This window comes from Thunnus albacares, chromosome 14 (assembly GCF_914725855.1).
Source record: "Thunnus albacares chromosome 14, fThuAlb1.1, whole genome shotgun sequence".
Taxonomy (NCBI): Eukaryota; Metazoa; Chordata; class Actinopteri; order Scombriformes; family Scombridae; genus Thunnus; species Thunnus albacares.
The window spans coordinates 9056747-9076508 of NC_058119.1; the positions used below are offsets into that span (position 1 = coordinate 9056747).

Below are 19762 nucleotides of genomic sequence, written 5' to 3' on the forward strand. Positions count from 1 at the left end.
CACATACAAGCAGGTGTTACAGCTCCCTGACAGAAACGCAGCTTTTCTCTCCTTTTTTTTTCTAGCACAACCATAACATCAAACAGGTGCATACGAAAGGAAATACTGCCCTGAAACTATCACTTAACGGTATGGGTTAGATGCAAGTCTACTTACTGACGTCAAAGGCATAGAGCACATTGCAGGCCCCCTCTGTGTCATTACGCCCACCCCAGAGGTAGATAATATCATCCAGCAGCACAGCTGTGTGGCCATAACGCATATATGGCACTTCACGGGCACGTTCATGTCCTCCAATCCTCACTGGAGGCAACTTCATCCAGCGCAGAGACACTAGAGCAGAAAACAGTTGAGAAAGGAATACTAATTGAATATGTACTTGAAAAGTAACATCTTGTTTTATCTTTAAGACTTCAATATTTATATAGATTTAGAGTCTGCAAAATACACACAGGAAATATATGTTTAATAAAATACAACATAGTAAATGCCGGAATATTTTCCAAGAATGGGTTATCAGGAAAAATATGCACAATATTTATACTGGAGATAAGCCTCAATGTCGAATTAAAATGTGAATAACTACACTAACATACTGTTTGTATTTCTGTCTAAAGAGAAAACAATGATTTCGACACAAATAAATTGCCATGTGTGTTAGAATTCTAAAGAATAACTTTAATTTATTTTTTTTCTTTTTATATAATTAATTCACACATGGAAACACTTGTTTCAAGATAAGTTTTTATAAGAATGAAAACAAAAATGTGAAGCAACAGGGAGATACAGATGCAAAAGATTTAAATTTGCAACTCAAATTAAAGGTGAGCACGGACATTACACCGAGCTCTTACAGCAGTTGGACATACCTGCAATGCTTTCATACTAATGTACCGTATCACAAGATGAAACATATGAATGAAATCTAAACTGCTTATTTGCCAGTTTAACATTTACATATTTTGAGAGGCTTAAAACAGAAGGTGAAAAGTAAAGAATCTGAAAAATAGACAAATAAAGAGAAAGGAAAAATCAAAGAACTTTAAAGGCTCTGCTGTGAAATAGACATCAAAGAGAAGGAGCACAAAGCAAGTGACAAGATAAAATACTGAAACAATAGCTAAGGTGTCCCGTTTCCATTTCAATCAGCCAAAGGCATCTTAATCAAGGTCTGGTTCCACAGATCTTTTCATGGTATAGCAATAGCAGGTAGGTTCAAGCTACTTCAGGAAGTTGTAAAACCCTAAAGCAGGTGGTTGACCACACAGAGCAAAAACTAAATAAAATGGATTACAAGGAAGAAAAGGGAGCAGTTTTACAGAAGCAAAAGTGGTGCATCACCAAGTTAAAGAAAACATCTGTGTTTGTGAGATAAATACATAGCTCCTGAGACATCTGCATACACCACAATGGAAAGCTTGGGTGTTAATTGCCAGCTGTAATGAGTTACCGTTAATGTGGTGAAGATTAAACCGACTATGCGAACATTGTCTTATCTTTATTACCTAATATGAAAAACAAATATTTTTTTCCTTCATTACAGAAAAAACTTACTAGGGGCATTAAAACGAGAATGCAATTTCACCTACTTATGATACACATAAATTTAGCAATAACAAAAACCTACTGCAGATAAGAACACATTTGCCATTTTAAATAAGTGTATACACTCACCAGCCATTTCATTAAGTACACTCGTGCAATCTAATGCAATCCAATAAAACAGCTCTGCCATAAATTCTACATTTACGAAGCTTATACATATATCAGTTTTTGTTGACATTGTCAGAAAGGTGATAATTCTACTTTATGTTTATTACTGAGGTCGTAGCCTACCTGTGTTGAAGACATGCACATCAATCTGACGGAGTGTCTCATAGTCCTCCCCGGAGCAGTAGCCTCCAAAGGAGTACACCTTGTGCCCCACCGCCACAGCAGCATGGTTGACTCTCCGCGGCCCTCCTTCAAGGTGCACTGACCAGCGCAACATTCCACGCGCAAGCACCTCGGTGACTGTGAGTCCTTAGACCATCACTCTGTCGCCTGCTCGGACCCCATCAAGCCAACATTCACCATCAAAACCTGTGATCACAAAAAGAGAAGCAGCCAAACTAACTAACTCTGCTTAGGAGTACAGTGGGGCAAACTGGGAGGGGCAATTGAGGCAAAACACAATGGGGAACTGTTTGTCCTGTTCAGCTAAGAGTTGCTCAGCTCTGCTACTGCTGACAGGCTCAAAAGCCCCTGCATTATCTAAGCTGGGAGAGTATTTTAAGAGGTGATTAGACCTACACCTACCACTCCTCTTTCTTTCGGTTCACTCTTATCCCTGAACCCTCCCACTGTATTGCAAAAGCTTTAAATATAGAATCATATAAATAAATATGCACCTCTTTGGGGCAATACTACATCAACAAAAATGCTGTATCACTATCACAAACTTCTTCATTGATCTTAAAAAGTGAAGTCATATTAGGTTACTGAGTTGTTATGAAGTGAGTGTGATTCAAGTCTATTAATAAGAAAGTAACTATGAAACTGTCGTTTGGCCATCTTTGCTGTAGGTATTGCATGATGGGAGAGTCATTCAAATCAAAAATGTATGATGAAAACTAAGAAAACCAAAGGAAAGTATCTGTAAAAAGATTTGCAGCCCATGTTTCAACAATTTTTCCAGAGACAGTCTCTAACTCTAAATCACATGACTCAAATATTAAAAAGCAAAACCACTAATTAATAGGTGCATATTGACCCACTACCCATACGTATTGCAGAAAAAGCCCTCTCTTGCAAAACCCTATGCCCCTACTTATTCTATTTTGTATCAATGACTCACTTTCTCATTGACCTCCAACCTTTGTTTGCTCTTAAAAATAACCCCCCAGAAGACTATTTAACATAGACATTTCTATTTCAAGCCCACACATCCCTGAAGAGCAACACAGGCCAGAGCTAAGCAACAGGCAAATGTGAGTTTTGACTTTATTAGAGTCATTGTTTTGCTTTCTTTACGTCTTTGTCATTCTTTTGGAGCAGATAAATGTTGCCAGGTAAAGTAAACATCCCACTTGGCACAAAGTGAAAGCCATCTAACAATGTTAAGGCAGTATTGCCTCATCTTTGCTGCAGTATCCCGGTGTCCCACCATAAATTAAACAGATTTTTTTAATATACCATGTCTTCCCTGGTAGAATTTAAGAACAGGGACATCTTTATGAGATCTGAGCTGGGTGGAGAGCAGCTTTTGCACCCTCCTGATCCACTAAACAGGATATTGTTTGTATCAGATGACTAGCCATGGTACTGTCAACTTCAAAAAACATAGTGCCTTCGTAGAAAACAGGACTCGGGTTACAGACAGGAAAATAGATGCACACCTCTGCATAGGTGTCGGTTAACCATGTAGATTGGAGACTCATACACTGTTGATTGATAAAGCTAATTTAGACCCAGTGACATTGAGATGCAACATGGTTACTACAGCCTAGTTAACGCCTCATACACTTGCTAGCCGACGTTAGCTATCAGACACAACATACACCTGTGAGGGACAGTGGCTAACCCAACCGTCAGGACTGCTTGTCTCAGATCATCAACTTTAACAACAACCATTTAAAGACAACAGCGTCCATGTAACCTGTCCAGCGGTTTGATAACCAACTGTCTAGGTTGAGAAGCTGTTGCTAGCTAAGGCTAAAGGCTAATCTTTAGGCGCTACCTAATTTAGCTGTTAGCTAGCTAGCGTGAACTGAATAAAAACGACTGGCAACTGTTAACACAGCGGCATTTATTTCCAGCCCTGGCAGAGTTATGAATTGGTTATCTAACAGACGAAGTACATAAAAAAGAGAAGTAACGTTAGAGTTTAGCTACCTTCAGCTGGAGTCAGTTGTGGTTGACTGGTGTGTGCTATCCACCGGGAGCCCGACTCCCTCCTGACGTGTTGGGAGGGGAGCCGTCCGCTAGCGCCCCCTGTCGGCTACAGAAAAACCCTTTCACACACTGACAAAACCAAAACAGAAATGTCTACTAAAACTGTTTGGTATTTGTGTGTACAAGTATTTCATCAAATGGGCAAAAATTAGATGTTGTCCCCTATTGGTTGGTTCCTCATCCTGCAGGAGTTTCAGCCTCAATTTATGTCTCTCTTTCTCCTGTGTGAATGCTGTCCTGTCTCTCACTCTCCTGTGTGCATATGTAGTCTGTCCTCCTCCCAGGTTTCCATGGTGATGGAGATTGCATGTCTCAGGCCCTATTCTGTTTGGTGGCACCTGGAACCTGTTTGGCGTCCTCTTGATCACATTTTTCATCTTTATTATAAATCCATTATAATGTTTGTCCATGCTGCATTTCTCTAATTTGTGTTCTATTCTGTACACACAACATCTGTTACATGTCTGTCCATCCTGGGAGAGGGATCCCTCCTCTGTTGCTCTTCCTGAGGTTTCTCACATTTTTTTCCCCTGTTAAGGGGGTTTTTAGGGAGCTTTCCCTTATTTGAATCAAGGAACTAAGGACAGAGGATGTTGTATTGCTGTACATTGTAAATCTTGCCCCCGAGGCAAATTTGAGATTTATGATATTGTGCTGTACAAATAAAATTGACTTGACTTGGCTATAGGCCCTCCACCTCCTATTGTGTTGGATTGCATATGTACCCTGCTGCCTCCATGTTCCCATTAAGTACTATGCAAACAGCAGATTATACATCAGCATTTCCATTGTAAGCCCAGAAACTCTGACACCAGGGAAACCAGTAACTCCTGCGCTGAAATAACACTAGGCCTCAAGTTTACTGTGTGTCAGTCAGAGTGTCACTCTTTGATTTGACACAAAAATGTGCACCATGTGAGCACAACATCTACCAAAATAATTAATGTCTCAGCACTGGATTTTGACACAGGGCCCGTCTACAAGACAAGGCTAAAAGATTAAGTGATAAAACTCGACCCATCATAGTTAACATTGTACTTTTGTGGTGCAAATTGCCTAACCAAATTTGCAATGAATCAAATGACCAATTAAACCAGTTGATGCACAGTGAACCCGGGACTTTTATGAGCCCCATGGAGTCCAGGGCCCCTGGCCCAGTACACACTTGTATTTTTCTCTGTACACTGTATACTTTTCTCTGTAACATAGAGGTTTACAACTTGGAGGTTAGGACTTCCCATGGGGTCCCAAGGAAATCTGAGGGGGCAAAAGATGATTGCAGGAATAAGAAAGAAAAAAACATTTCTGTTACACAAACTGAACTTTTCACTAATTTTTTGCTTTTTTTTCCTTGTAAAATATTGAATACATTCACCTCTTCAGGCCTCTAAAAATCCTTTAAATTAAACTATGATAACCTAACTATAATGAGGGGCTATAAATAGATGCTTCACAAGTTGAAAAAAAACTGTTAAAAACCACTGTTTTATATTTAATATAAGTTAGTGAAGGAAGAAGGTGGATCAAGCTGAAACTACCATTCCCATTGTTTACCGCAATGCCCCACTTGTCTCTCACACGCTCTATAACGTAGGTAGAGCAGTAGATGGCGCTGTCACATACATTCTGGATTGCTCATGAGGCTTGCGGGCAGTCACAGCCCCAAATGCTTACAAGTCCTGCCCAAAATATTCCTAAATATACGATCCCTTCCCTAGTATTATTGGTCAGATAACATGACCAGATGACTCAGCTGGATCATGAACTTGGGCAACGCACTTAATAAATTTACTTGACTGCTTGCGTGACAGCAATTCATGAGAACTGGCAGAGCATGGTCAGTTACTGAGCAGCATCCCTGGAGCTGTCAGTGATTCTGTATCAAGTAGTTGAAGAACACTTAATAATGGTAGACATATACTGACACAAGCTGGAAGCCAGCTGGTCTGGTGCAAGGCCAGTGGTTTTAACCACTAAGTAAGCCCAACACCAACTTATTCCAGTATAAGACTGTGGTCATGGTGGGAAGTTCTTAGGTATGAATTTATGTTTGATATGAAGAAAACCCCTTTATCTTGCAACGACTACTTCCAGGCTGATGCTGTCAGTAAATAAAAATGTGCTCTTGGGAAACTTGCCTGGGTTGGAGAACAAAACAGCGTTCATCTGAGGTTAATATGGGCATGACAGACCTAATCCAGTTGTAACCGAGGTCCAGGTGATTGGGCCAAGGACAAATGTGGACAACTCTGGTGGAGCTTGATTTTTTTTTTTTTTGTAGTGCTGCTCCCATTATGTGAAGCCTTACCCATACAGTGAAGTTTACTGTAACCCATTAAACAGCCTTTTTCACACGTCTAGACTGTAAATATGACACATCATGCAATTTGATTTTGCTCCCTAATATTAAAAGCATTAAATTACAAAGGGCTGGGTTTAGAATGATCAACTTGGGCCCAAATGTTCAGACTACAGTGAAAGCAGAGCCTTGTAAAAGGATTATGGCACTGAGGAGCTGTATTACAGCTGCCATGGATCTGCCTGTATCATTGCCCAGGTCTGGTCCACTTAGGAGGGGCTTTGATTGATTCATTGTGTGTAGGCATTCCATCCTCATGCCAGCTGCATGTCATGCACAATGGTGAGATTGTGCCTGTGGCTGCCAAAACAACAGCTGCCCATGGCTGCCTCTTGGAGCCCTGATAGGTGATTACAGACCACAGCCGGACACAATCTGAAAAATAGGTTACAGTGAATTATAAGAAAAGTAGATTCTAAAATTCTAATCGCTCCAAATTGTAATATGTTAGTTAGAGTTAGTAGTTAGAAAATCTAAGGGCTGTTTGTCCATTAAATGTAACATTGTCAGTTAAATGAAGATCCAGTTTTCTTGACTATATTTCTCTGTCTTGACCTTATAGATATATCCCATGAATCTTAAACAAATTCTGACAGCTTGAACTGTGGATCCCAAAAGCTGTCTATGCAGCAGTCCTTTCTCGAACTCTATTGATATTACACAATTGCAGTTAGATGATGTTATTGTCTGGAAATAGTCCCAAGAATTTCTGGAAATGGCCTGGATAAGTGTAATGAACACATGTCTGGGACACAGAATGTTATTTGGGGTAATTGTTTTGTTTTTGAGCTAGTACATGCAAACCTCATATTGTGTAATGATATAGGTCATAAAGAAGCATGCATACACCATCCTATAGTCCTATAGTAACTATAGAAATATTTTGCAGATTCACCAATAGAGAAAAGTAAAGCTGGCTTGTTTCTTAAAAAAACACACACATAAAACTAGTTTTTCTAGTAGCTGACTATCTTAAAAAAAGATAAATTTAAAGACCCTAATGCCTCAGCACTCCTTACAGAGGTGATAAATATATTTGGAAGTGGTAGCTGCAAAAACTAAGTTTCTCATCACGCAGGAGAAGAGAGTCTGGCCCTGCCCAGTGAGAGTCTTTGTTGAACCCAGTCTGTCCTGCCAGCCAGTTTTAAAAGTCAGGCCTGACATCCCACCTGTCAGCATTTGCACGTATTGCGTCACCCATCTGACCCTGCTGAGCCACTCTTTGACACATTTGCTTAGTGGTGTGTTTTACAAACTTTATAGCCAGCACATGTGGTGTCTGTCTGTTGTTATGCCTGACATAGAGAACAGGAGTTGCCCAACTGCAGCATAGCTCTGCAAGTCAACAACAACTGCTAAAACCAACTGTTGTTTGGCATTCTTGGGCAGGCCCAGTGATGGAAGCACTTTGCAATGCGTTGTGGCATAGAAAAATACAGCCTCTGCTTAGAAATTGCTCATTTGGTTGACCTTTTTTTACCCATGGCACATAAAAATCCTAAGTGTGTTGTTATTATGAACAGTAAAACCAACTTCGTGCAAAATAAACCAATAAATGAAAGGAAAGAAATGTTTGTGGATGCTCAAATGAAAAACAAGTACAGTAGTAGTTTAGTATAATTTTGCAACATAATTTCTGCTTTTCTCTTTTATCATCAGTTACTATATGGAACCTGCCAGAAATATCTTTATTATATCAGGTTATACACTATAATGGACCTACTCCTGAGGTTCTTCATTAGTTTCCACTGCCATAGTGTTTCCATTGCATAAACCCAAAGAAAGGTAAGGCAGTCTTGCTGTAGAGCACAGTAATGGCATTGTTGTGGGTATTGCCCTTAAAATGGTAATCTAACTTTCCTAAGTCTTTATGTCATAGTATTACAAAAAAGTGCATCACCAGCCGAATTCAGTGCATTACTACAGTGTGCAGAGATATTCCCTGTATGTTTAATGTACTGATTTGACTTCCGCTATAGCTGGATTAGGTCAACAGCATTAAGCAGTCCAGAATGATGTCATAGAACATGATCTAACTCTGTGGCCAGATGATTGAATCATACATTTTCCTTTAATTCAGGGGTTATTAAATGAACAGAGCTCCTCTCTGTGAGTTTCTTAAGATGAAGATTGGTATGTGCCTTAGGTCATTTTCTCGCTTATGGCTCATTTGAATTACTCTGAATTAGGAGTAAAATTAGTACTTTGTAGCAGCATTTTATTGGCTAGACTATGTTTCCAATTACCAATTAACCAACAAGCCATACTTTATAAGCAAAGTCATGTGTTCGTGCAGGGAGGCAAGTTATTGGATCAGGTTTAAAATCCTAAACAGATGAGTGATTTAATGGAGTATTATCATTTCAACTTTGGTCATAAAACCATGCATATATGATTAGGCAGTAGTTAGAAAAGGTGAGAGGAGGTGAAACCTTTATGAAATTTCTGTATTTGATCTCTGACCTGAGTGAAAACAGAAATAGAAAAAAGAAATCTCTTTTCAAAATCAATAAATGATTAAATTGTGATATGATCACATTTTCTGTCTGACCGATTCTGCCTGCAATGCTGTATATGTTTACTGAGAATTTTTCATGATTCCTGCCTCAGTCCTGTGTCTCCCTACCTGTTGCCACTTCCCCAATGTCTTTCCTCCTCTCTCTCCCTGTGTGTGTGGTTGTGAGTGGAGACAGGTGTGCTGGAGTCAGAGCAGAGCAACCTGTTCCATAATCAAGACCTCTACTTATACTCAGCCCTGCCAGATCACAGCCTCTGGTCAATCAGTCTATGCTTCAAGCCATTTCTCCTGCATTTCTCTTGTTATCTTGTTGCCCCTTTTCCTGGTCTAACCCTGTCGTCTGTTCCCTGCAGTCCCATCTGCTCTGGCTCTGGTCCCTGTCTCCCGTTCCCTGCAGTCTCATCTGCTCTGGCTCCCATCCCTATCTCCTGTTCCCAGCAGTACCGTCTGCTTTGTCTTGGGTCCCTGTCTCCTGTCCCTCATCTCATTCCCACAGTCCTGTTTGCTCTGTCTCCAGTCCCTGTGTCCTATCCCTCATCTCATCAGCCCTGCTTCCCTGCCCTGGACCCTATTGTTCTGCTTTCCCCCTAAGGATTCCGCTCCGGACCTGCTCCCCTTGCCTCAGCTCCTGGTTCCAAATTTCCAGCCCAAGCCCCAGGTTCCCAGTTGCCAGCTTCAGCCCAAGCCCCAGGTTCCCAGCTACCAGTCCAAGCTTCCCCAAGCCTGCAGTCCCTTTTCCTCCCCTTAAAATAAATACCTTGTTCCCACAATATCCCTGTCTCCTCGCCTGTGTCTGCACTTGGGTTCACCTGCTCTGCCCCACGTAACAGTATGATCTGACCTATGACATGAACCCAGCAGACATTCAGCAGCTCAGCTTGCCAAATACTTGGGAGGCTTTTGGTGCGCTGAGAGACATTCTCCTCGATGAAGAGCCAGAATTTTTTAGGCACCTCACTGCCATCTGGAAGAAGGATCCTCAGTTTGCCCTGGAGGTGGCTTCCTGCAGGTGGAAAGTCACATTTAAACCTATTCCTCACAGGCCCACCATTCCAGCTTGGGGCAGCCAAGCAGTTCTTCAGCTAGCTCCAATCCTGTGTCTTGTGTGGCTAGCCTCCAGCTTGGGGATATCCAGCTTGCTATCCATCAGCCTGTTTCCCAGTCTGCTAGCTTTGGGCCTGCTAGCCAACAGATTGCTACCCAGTCTGCTAGGTTTGGGCCTGCTAGCCACCAGTTTTCCACTCAGTCAGCTAGCTTTGGCCCAGCTAGTCATCAGCCTGTCCTCAAGTCTGCTAGCCTCCAGTCTACCTCTGCCCCTGAGTCTGCTAGCCTCCTGCCTGGTCCTGCCCCGAAAGACCCCCAGCACCCCTCTTTCTATGGAGCTCGTCTTTTTCCTGAGGCACGCTCATTTAGCAGCCCCCAGAATAAAGTGTGGTTCCCAAGGCTGTCGACTTTCTCTGCTGCCCAGCGCCACAGAGTCTCCACTGCCAAGAGCCACTACTGAGGCTTGAGCTGTCAGCCGCCCCTGCTGATGTTCAGCCTGTTCCAGTTCCCTAGCCGTCGGCCGACCCCACTGATGCTCAGCCTGTTCCAGTTCCCATGCTCTCGACTGCCCTTGCCAACACCCAGCCTGTTCCCGAGCTGTCGACCACCCTTGCCGACACACAGTCTGTTCCTGAGCCGTCAGCCACCCTTGCTGATGCTTAGTTTGTTCCTGAGCCATTGGCCGCCCTTGCCAACACCAAGCCTGTTTCCGAGCCACTGGCTGCACCTGCCAACACCCTGCCAGATCTTCAGTAGTCTACCACCCCCGCCAACATCTTGACAGATCAGCCGCCTTCACTGACATCCTGCCAGACCTTGAGCAGTCAGCCATCTTTGCCGACACCCTGCCAGACCTTCATCAGTCGGCTGTCTCTGCCGACCCCCTGCCTCTTGGCCGCCCTTCTAAGTGGCTTTGTCGAACCCTCAGCCCTCAAGGCCCTGAGCATCTCTCAACCTCTAGAGCAGCTCCGCCTACATCATCGACCTCCAGAGTGACTCTGCATACGTTGTCCACCTCCAGAGTGGCTCCGCCCATCTGTCCTACTGTCTGGTCGACCTCCAGAGCAGCTCCGCTCATCTGTCCTGCCATCTGGTCAACTTCCAGAGTGGCTCCACCCATCTGTCCTGCCTTCATCTTCTCCCGAGCGGTCCCACCTGTCTGTCCTGGCTACCAGTTGAACCTCCTGAGCGACTCCACCTGTCTTTCCTGTCTTCCAGTCATGTTTTCCAGCGGTCCATCTGACGATCCTTGCTGTGCCCCTGTTCTGTCCTTAGGCTGTCCGCCTGAGCTCCCCTGCCCTGCTCATCTCCGGTATCCAAGTCATCCATTGCCTTCCCTGCTCTGGTCCCTCATCTTGTCAGCCCTGCTTGCCTGCCCAAACAGGACCCTTGTTCTACTCTGCTTTCCCTACACAGATTCCACTCCAGACCTGCTCTCCGTGCCCCAGCTTGCCTCAGCCCCTGGATCCCGGCTACCAGCCCAAGCCTCAGGTTCCCAGCTTCCAACCCAAGCCCCAAGTTCCCACCTCGCCTATGTCTGCACTTGAGTTCACCTGCTCTGCCCCACGTAACAGAATTAGTTTGGTTTAGTAACAAACAGGAAAGCGAAGTTTTGTGTTTCTTGATTATAACTGCAGTTCTGTGGCTTTTTCTTGTCTCTGGAGGTTGTAAAGTACTTAAATTAGACAGACCAGGGAGCAGTTGTTTTGTGTATGTGGTGCATTTGTTTTGTTTTTGTGGCTCACGCACTTCCCAAAATATACCCAAATTACAGGAGGGAAAAGCTTCTGGTTGTGATTGAACTGCACAAAGTAGGGCAGGTGTGAAAGTGCGCTAATGCCTCAGTAGTCACTTTGAAGAAAAGGTTGTCGTTCTCTCCATGTGTGCCTTTCTGCTTTTTTGTGGGAGGATCACTTATGTTATTTTTGTTTGCATGTTGCTTTTTAATTTTAAAGTCCCATTTTGTTTTTATATTTTATGGATATGTAATATAGGCCTATGTGTATCTGCAAACCACAATGTACAATGGAATATAATAATTAACATTCCTCAGGCTCGCTCAGATTGACTACAACAGGAGAGACAGCTGGTAGCTAGAAGTATTTTCATCTAAACCACTTTAATTATGTGGCTCACTTTCTATTTTTTGCCCCAAGACACCCTCCCCCCCCCCCCCCCCCCCCCCCCCCCCCCCCCCCACAACACAGTTGGTACAGTTGTTCCGTAGATTGCACAGCACCTGTTTTAAACCCAATTGTTATCCCACGCCCTATCTGAAGACACTTGCACCTGTTCCTATCATCCCCATATGATGCTCAAATAAAATGAAGTTTGATGCAGTGTGTTCTTTCTAGTCACCCATTAATATGTCTTTAAGCTTTGCTTTATCACATGCTGTCAAACATTTGGCCTAAAATTAAAGTGCTATTCACAACCCTTACATGTGTGCAACAGACTATGCTAAAAAGAGAGCAGTCTGGATCATTCTATTAGTGGTGAATAGGAGTTTCTGAGCACTAATACCCAGCAATGGGAACAATTTATGCTTTGTCAGTGGTAGGTCGGCAGTGAGGTAAAGGTCAATGGAAGTAAAATGTCCATGAGTACTTTATGAAACCACAAAGTGAGTCTCCAAGTTTTCTCTTTTGATGGCACCACAGACATTCATGCTCACAAGTAGTGACTGAACTTTCCAAAAGTAGTCTGCTTAAAATTATTTTTTTTTCCGTTTTATGTGTTGCTACTTTAGAGACACTAAACTTACTCTGTTCAGTTCTATTTGGCACATTAGTAAAAGTATACTACTGATTTTACTGTGTTTGTTTCAATGTCAGCTGAATTTTAGCATCAACAACCCATGCATAGCTCATACTGGTGTCAGCGATGAGATCATCCATTCCACTAACAGGAGGTGACATGGATGAGGCAAACAATAAAGCAGGACTTTCAGGTAGGTCCAGCTTGTTATGTAAAGCCCTTGAGGCCACCTCGTATGTCAAAGCAGAAAAAAAGAATCCTATTCTGCTGTCCTATATTAGATCCAGACTCTTTGAGATGAAGTGTAATAATGTCTTCATAGTGAGATAAAATGAGTGTTGACCACACTGCTTTTTGAAAAAGGTTAAAGAACATCTGTGAAAGTTTTTCCGAGTGTCTGTGTATTTATTGGTATTTTCTTATTTACCTGCAATTACAAAATGACAGAGAAGTATGACCTCAACCAAAACATTAAACTAATCTGTAACAAAATAGTGGTGTTCAAAAATGACTCAAAATGTACTTTGGCTTGCCTATATTTTTCCACTTGCCTGAAGCATTCAGACGAAACAGTTTTCATTTTCTTCTGCTGCTTCTCTTGTGAAGTTTTGAAGTACATCATGATTACAGAACCGATCCATCAAGTGTCTGGATGTGTAAATGTTTAAATGTAAATATGTGGGTTCGCCACTTTCTTGATTCTATGTTTCTGCCTTGAAAATGTTTAACAATCCTCTCCACTTGGCAACACTTGGTGATACAGATGTCAAGCACACAGGCAAGCAATATACTCCAGGCTGCAGGCAGGCTCATGATTAAAGTTCCTGTATGTGATTAATAAATCACACCGCTAGGTCAACAGAGCTTCCAAATAAAGGCTTGAAGGCACCCAAACTGCTGCTGGAATGACATCAGAGGTCAAATGTTAAGCTTCCCTCTCAAGGTGATTGATACTTTTGGAGAGAGCAAAAATAAGGTACAGCTTTTTTCTGTTATTCAACCTTTGATATGGGAAAATTGCTTCCTGCTGCCAGAGCATGGTTTCTATGTGAACCTATGATGTCACATGATGGTGTGACCTCATCCCGCCATTCAGTCTGACTGCCACCTGAGGGTGTCTTCGATTGCACTCAGACTAGTAGAAAACGTAAGCTAAAGTAAATGCCTGTGTGATACAGCGTATCCCTTCTTGAAGGTGAACACAGATTAAAAAAGGGATTTGGCACCAAATCACATTTAAATAAGTATGAATCAATGAGATAAAAACTAAATGTGTTCTTCGAATTCCAACCCTGCTCTAGTACAGCCAAGAAAAATATATTCATTTCCAGTGAGCTTAATACTTGTTGAGAACAAATGATCCCATGAATGGCAATCTGTCATCACCAGCCTCCGGTGCAGAAGTATAAACACAAACTGTGAAATGGATACTTTTGATTATCTACAAATTTCCTTGCTGACCTGTTCATTGACTTCGTGGATAAGTGTGAATGTTGACTTTAAACAATCAACTTTCAAAAAAAAATCTTTTGATCTTAAACATTCATGAGTATTCCAAAATCCCAGTGTTTTCAAACTTCCCTGCGTGATGTATTTTTTTTAATGTCATGGCCAATTGGTATAGTAGGACAAGAAACCCATTTAGGAAGTCTGAGTCAAAACAAAGACTCCCTTTGTCTTAGAGCCAGGTCTGACTCCTGCCCTTAGTTTAACATACTTTCAGATACAAGGATCTGGACACTTTCTACTCACCTGTTTGTACTCACCCTGCTGCCAAAGTTGCAAACTGAATAGAACAAACATTACAGGTTGCGGCTGCATGGAGGAATGTAGCAAGAGGAGGCCAGAGATTATGACATTATTTTATTTTTATTTTTTTGGCATTTTGCCGTTTTATTTGACAGCCAGTGGAGAAAGAAAGGTAACACAGGGAGAGAGAGATAGGGGAATAATATGCAGCAATGGTCCCACAGCTGGGAGTCGAACCATGGACATTGTGATTATGTGGTATGCACCTTAACCATTAAGCCCCGATCATGGCATTATTGATGACGGATTAGCATATTTACATTGAAAGGAACAGTTTGATGATTTCAGAAATATGCTAATTTGATATCTTACAGAGAGCCAGATGCGAAGATTGATATAACTCATGTCCATAGGGTAAATATGAAGCTACAGCCAGGAGCCGCTTAGCTTAGTTTAGCATGAAGACTGGCATAAAAACAGGGAAACAGCCAATCAGAATCTGTTCCCTAATTAACACATTATCTCATTTGTTTAATTCTTACAAAAACGGGAGTTTCCACTGGTTGCTTTGCCTCGCAGTGATGACAAAATTCCAAGAATTCACTGCGATCAGCCAAGAAATAGTTCCACACCCATAAAACCACAACATGTAATTTTTATACTTTAATTAGACAAACAAGATCTGAGATGTTGAGAGTTTTAGAGCTTTAGAGGTGCTGGAAGACAGATTTTGTTACTTTTGAACATAGTCTAGCAAGCTGTTTCATCTTGTTTCCAGACTTTGTGCTAAACTAAGCTAACCAGCTGCTGGCTGTATTGTCACATTTACCGTACAGACATGGGAGAGGTATTAATCTCGTCATTTAACTCTCGTCAAGAAAGTGAATAAATATATTTCCCAAAATGTTGAACTATTCCTTGCAAGCCACTCTGCATACTTTAAGAAGAGGGGGCATATTTAAAACATACAAATGAGAACAAAGTTGTTACAGTAGAATAAAGCAAATATATGCGTCATGGCAGGCTGTTTCATTGTCTCTGCTTGCCTCCTTCTGCCATGTGACTAATCTGGCACTCTGTCTCTCTAAACAATGACTAAGATGGCATTTTATTGCATGTGATGTCATCCAACATTCGAGTGTTCACAGTTGTGATAAGAGTGAACATGTTCAGAAGGATGGAGTATCACAGGTGTGTTTGTGAACGTAATCTGTGAAGCATGCAGTCTCATTAGGTCAAAAATAGCCTCAGGTGAGCTTCAAAACTGAGAGATACAATTATTCAGTATTAAATCAATGATGAAAGGATTTGGATTTTAGCTGACAAGTTTCTATGCTGAAACTTTTTTTAAATGTTTTTAAGAGGATTTGATTCAAGTTAAGTCATAAACTGTGTTGCAACCTATTCTATGCTCGGGCCAAAGAGATTTGGGGGTGGGCAAAACCCATGTGGACATCTTGCAGTAAAAGATGAATCGTGGCTTTTGTAATGTGTTTATATTAAACTGCAGCTGTCATGTTGTTCTGTTCAAGCACAAATCATTTCATTGTTAATACTGTGTCTTTGCTTTGGTGGCTGAAGTACAAAAGCCCATAGGCAACCCATCTGAAAGAAGCTAGGTCATTGTCAAGATGTGGGCTCAGACATGTGTGCTAAGAACAAAGGAATTTGAAGTTATTTAGATCGACAGATAAGAATTAGAACAAATGTATGACTTCACAATTTCAATGGCACTATGCCCCGCTGCCTTGTAGTTTTGTGTTTCATCGTCATTCACAAGTTTAACAGGGAAAACAACCTCGTCTTTAGTCTATGTTGTTCTTTCTACTTAAAGTAAAAAGTAGCTGCGCTGGTGTTGCTTTAATACTTTGCCAAAGACCTTATGTTTTGAAGTAGGCTGTTTATGCTCCGTCTGTTCTGCTTGTAAAAACTGAAAAATAGGATTTTGGGCCATGGGACAAATGATTACATTTTAGTGGTAATCTGGACCTACATTTCCACCATTAAACAATAAAGTTTTAGCCGTAACTACACAACTAATAGACAGAGACTTGATTTTAATGAGGTATGAGGTAAGTTTTAATTAAAATTAATCAATGATGTTTTTTTGACGTAATGTTAAGCTTAAGAAGTGTCCAATGTTGACTGGGCCAAGCATGTCTGACATAAGAATATGAATATATCAGTAGTTTTATTTTCTAGTCCTTTCATTTCAACCGATTGTAAAACTTCAAATCTTTTCTTTTCTGATCATGATCCAGAGAAAAAAACTTAATCTTATCTGTACTGAAACTTGACCAGCGGGCCGATCATGCCTTTGTGATGACATACACCAAGTGGAAAAGTACAGACCCCCTCTAGCTCCCATGCATATTCTCTCCTCCGCCGCAGCCATCACTCTCCTTTCATGCGGGCAGTCTTGGTGACATCACCCCTTGAACAAGTCTTCCAAGTTGTACTTACTAATTCTAATAAAATGGAGGATACCTAACAAGGGTGATCACTAACCAGGCCTGTGGTGAGAAAGCATCAGGTCTTTATTATCATCTTGTGAGGCAATGATATCAGCCATCGGGCCAGAAGCAGCGTGCCTTTAAAATCCTTCCACAAAGATGCCAATAAAGGAAGATGGCACAAATAAAGAGTTTTCAGATCAAGGCTGAGGTTTAGATTATTTGTAAAGGATGTGGGCAGCACAGTCAAATGTTATACACAAGATGTGAATGAAAGCTGTGGGGAGGGAGGAGGGAGGACTTCCAGGATAAACAACATAAGGAAGGTGTTACAGTAGCCTAATCTGACTTGGTTGGCAAAGGTGGGACACCTGGTTCAAATCTAATCTGACAGTGACTCTGTGAGCAAACAACTTTACATCCTTTATAAATGTTTACAGGCTAAAACAGGGGCCACTCACACAAGGCTTTCAGTTCTAAAACGAAATGTTATCAATTTTGCTTAAATTCAAGTTTAAGAGTTTAAATTTAAATTTATTTAAAAAGTTAAATTTGAGATTTTTTTTTTGTTTTAGCAAATCTTTCATGATTTGATACAATTTATTTTATCACAATGTTTGTGGAAGTTTGGGTGAGGATAATGAGGATTGATACCACTTTCATGTCTGTGCATTAAATTCCAAGTAGGCAATTTGCTTAGCTAAGTATTAGGGTTTTTCCAATAAAAAAAAAATACACCTACCAGTGCCTCTTCATCTCATACAATAACATACAATTTGTTAATTAGAAAGCTTTAGAGGTTGAACCTGGCTAGCTGCATCCAGTCTTAATGCAAGTTAAGTCAATACTTAACACACAGACATGAGAGTGGCATTATCTAACACTCGGCAATAAAGCAATGTCAAAGTATTCATTAACTTCTGGTGAATTTTACGCCCTTTGTAGCCTAAATGAATCATTGCTAACTTATGTATGATGTTTCTAATTTAAACATATGAAAGCATTCCTCCAAAATAAGGTGCTTCAATTCACAATAGTGTGAAAACTGAAAATGTTGAGCTATTAAATGTGATAGACTACAAAATACTATACATAAAAGTTCCTCTTGTTTTTGTAATTTATAGGGAAGTTAAGACAATAGTCAACATGTTTGCAAATGATGCAGACTTATGATCCATTTCTATCTTGTCTTTGAGTTTTTTGAAAGTTCTGTGAATCTTAATGGTTTGGTGTAAATGTTATGCAGTCAGGTTTAGAAATGTTACTTTAAATCTGTTATGGATAACTGATTACGGGCTTCAAGCTATATTATAAGCTAAGCTGTGGAATGGAAATCCTTAGTAACAACTCTGTTACATGTGGACTTTATGCAACATGACTTGCAAAAAGATGTGTGCGTGTGTGTGTATATATTTTCTTTCCCTACAAATAATGGCGCTAAATTAAAAAGAATCACCCACTTTTCCAAATGTTCCGACTGAACATTAACCAACATTTCAGCATATGGTGTCACAGTCACACAGTGTGCCGACTGCACGCATAAATCGCAAACTTTTAGAGCCACTCACCCTGCAATATGAGGAAATGACATTTCAAAGTTAGCCAAACCCCTTGAACTCCACCCATCCAGCCTTCTGTGAACACCACCCAGCCTATGCAGAATTTATCTCTGATTTCAAGCTGCAACACATTAAAACTCTTCCTTAGATGACTTCATCATGAAACCAGAGCTCTTTTAAAAGCACCATTAACCATGTCGACTCCAGGGCTACCTCTGTCATATGGGGCCCTGCTGTGCGACTGTTGTCCCTCTGCTGACTGTTTTAGCCCTACTCAAGCGATTCAGTAACACTGGAGCACATAAATTAATACATTTCTTTAATGTTTCTATCTCTAAATGTAATGTAATTCTACTCCACTTCATTATATCAAATAGGTTTTGCTGTAATAGGCAGAACTGCCCCTGAGAGCAATTAGACCAGGTGCTGGGGTCAAGTCAGAGGGCAGAAGAGTGAAGAGTAAGAGTTCCTTTTTTGGGAAAGTTTTCACCAGTGGAAGCAGATTCTCCCGTCTCCTCCCTGCAAATATTTTCACTGCTGTCTGCCCTCCTCAGTAATCCCCGCTCCCTTGACACACACACGCCACCCCTGCCATTCCAATCAGTCAGCCCAACATGTGCTCCATTGAACCCTAACCACCATCAAGGAGTGGTAGGGGTCATCATCTGCTTGACTGTAATTTGCCCCCCACACTTGTCATGCCAGCAGCTCTGAGGTTTAAGGAGCAGAGCGACAGGGCTGCTCTTTTCCATTCAGCTGTAACCTGTGTGACAGCTGCTGCTAGCTGATGGGGAAAGGGGAGGCTCTGAGCTGCGGACAACACTCTCACTCCTGGCCAGACAGAGCTCACATGAGCATCTGAAGCTAATTCTCTCCTAAGATTTCAGCAGACCACCTTGGATCTTTTTTTTTTTAATCCTGCTGCCTACGCAAAACTTTTTCTTTGGTAATTTTTGCACTGGGACTGAGCAGAACACCTCAGGGCTGAATCTGTTCCTGTGCAGGGGTAGGTAGAGGCAGTGTGGGTGTGAGTGTGTTTCAGCTGGGGATATTACCTCATTGAGGATAAGCTGTGATTGAAGAGGTCTGACAGAGGTCTCTCCCGCTGACTCCATTACTCCTCGCCTCTTATCTGAGCACATTTTCTGTTCGGGTTCAGAGGGGAAGTTTTGACAGCCAGGCTTTACAGCCCCCTCTCCGCTCTGTTGAGCTCTGACAGAGAGAAAGGGAGAGAGAGACAGACAGGGAGAGAGAGAGAGAGAAAGTGGAGAGGTGGTGACTTCATCCTCTCTCTTAACCAACCCTCTGCTTTCTCCCTCCTTTTTTCGAGGTTTTTTTTTTTTTCAAGACTTTTTTTGCGCAGCAGTCAGGCAGCATGCCAGCAGTTTTC

The 19762-nt window shown here is 41.7% G+C and overlaps 1 protein-coding gene across 3 annotated transcripts in view; it reads right to left on the reverse strand.

Moving 5' to 3' along the window:
• The window catches only part of klhdc3 (kelch domain containing 3), a 46474-nt gene extending 26737 nt beyond the window's left edge, over nucleotides 1-19737 (reverse strand). For 2 of the 3 annotated variants that reach the window (XM_044373085.1, XM_044373087.1), the window contains exons 1-3: nucleotides 3874-4067; nucleotides 1837-2082; nucleotides 157-333 (exon numbers count right to left, since the gene is read on the reverse strand). In XM_044373085.1, coding sequence (XP_044229020.1) covers nucleotides 157-333; nucleotides 1837-1990 — 331 coding nt within the window. In that variant the 5' untranslated portion in view covers nucleotides 1991-2082; nucleotides 3874-4067. Of the gene's footprint in view, nucleotides 1-156; nucleotides 334-1836; nucleotides 2083-3873; nucleotides 4068-19427 lie in introns of those variants that run through there. The other variant, XM_044373086.1, reaches the window with a different exon arrangement.
• Between the last annotated feature and the right edge of the window lie 25 nt (nucleotides 19738-19762).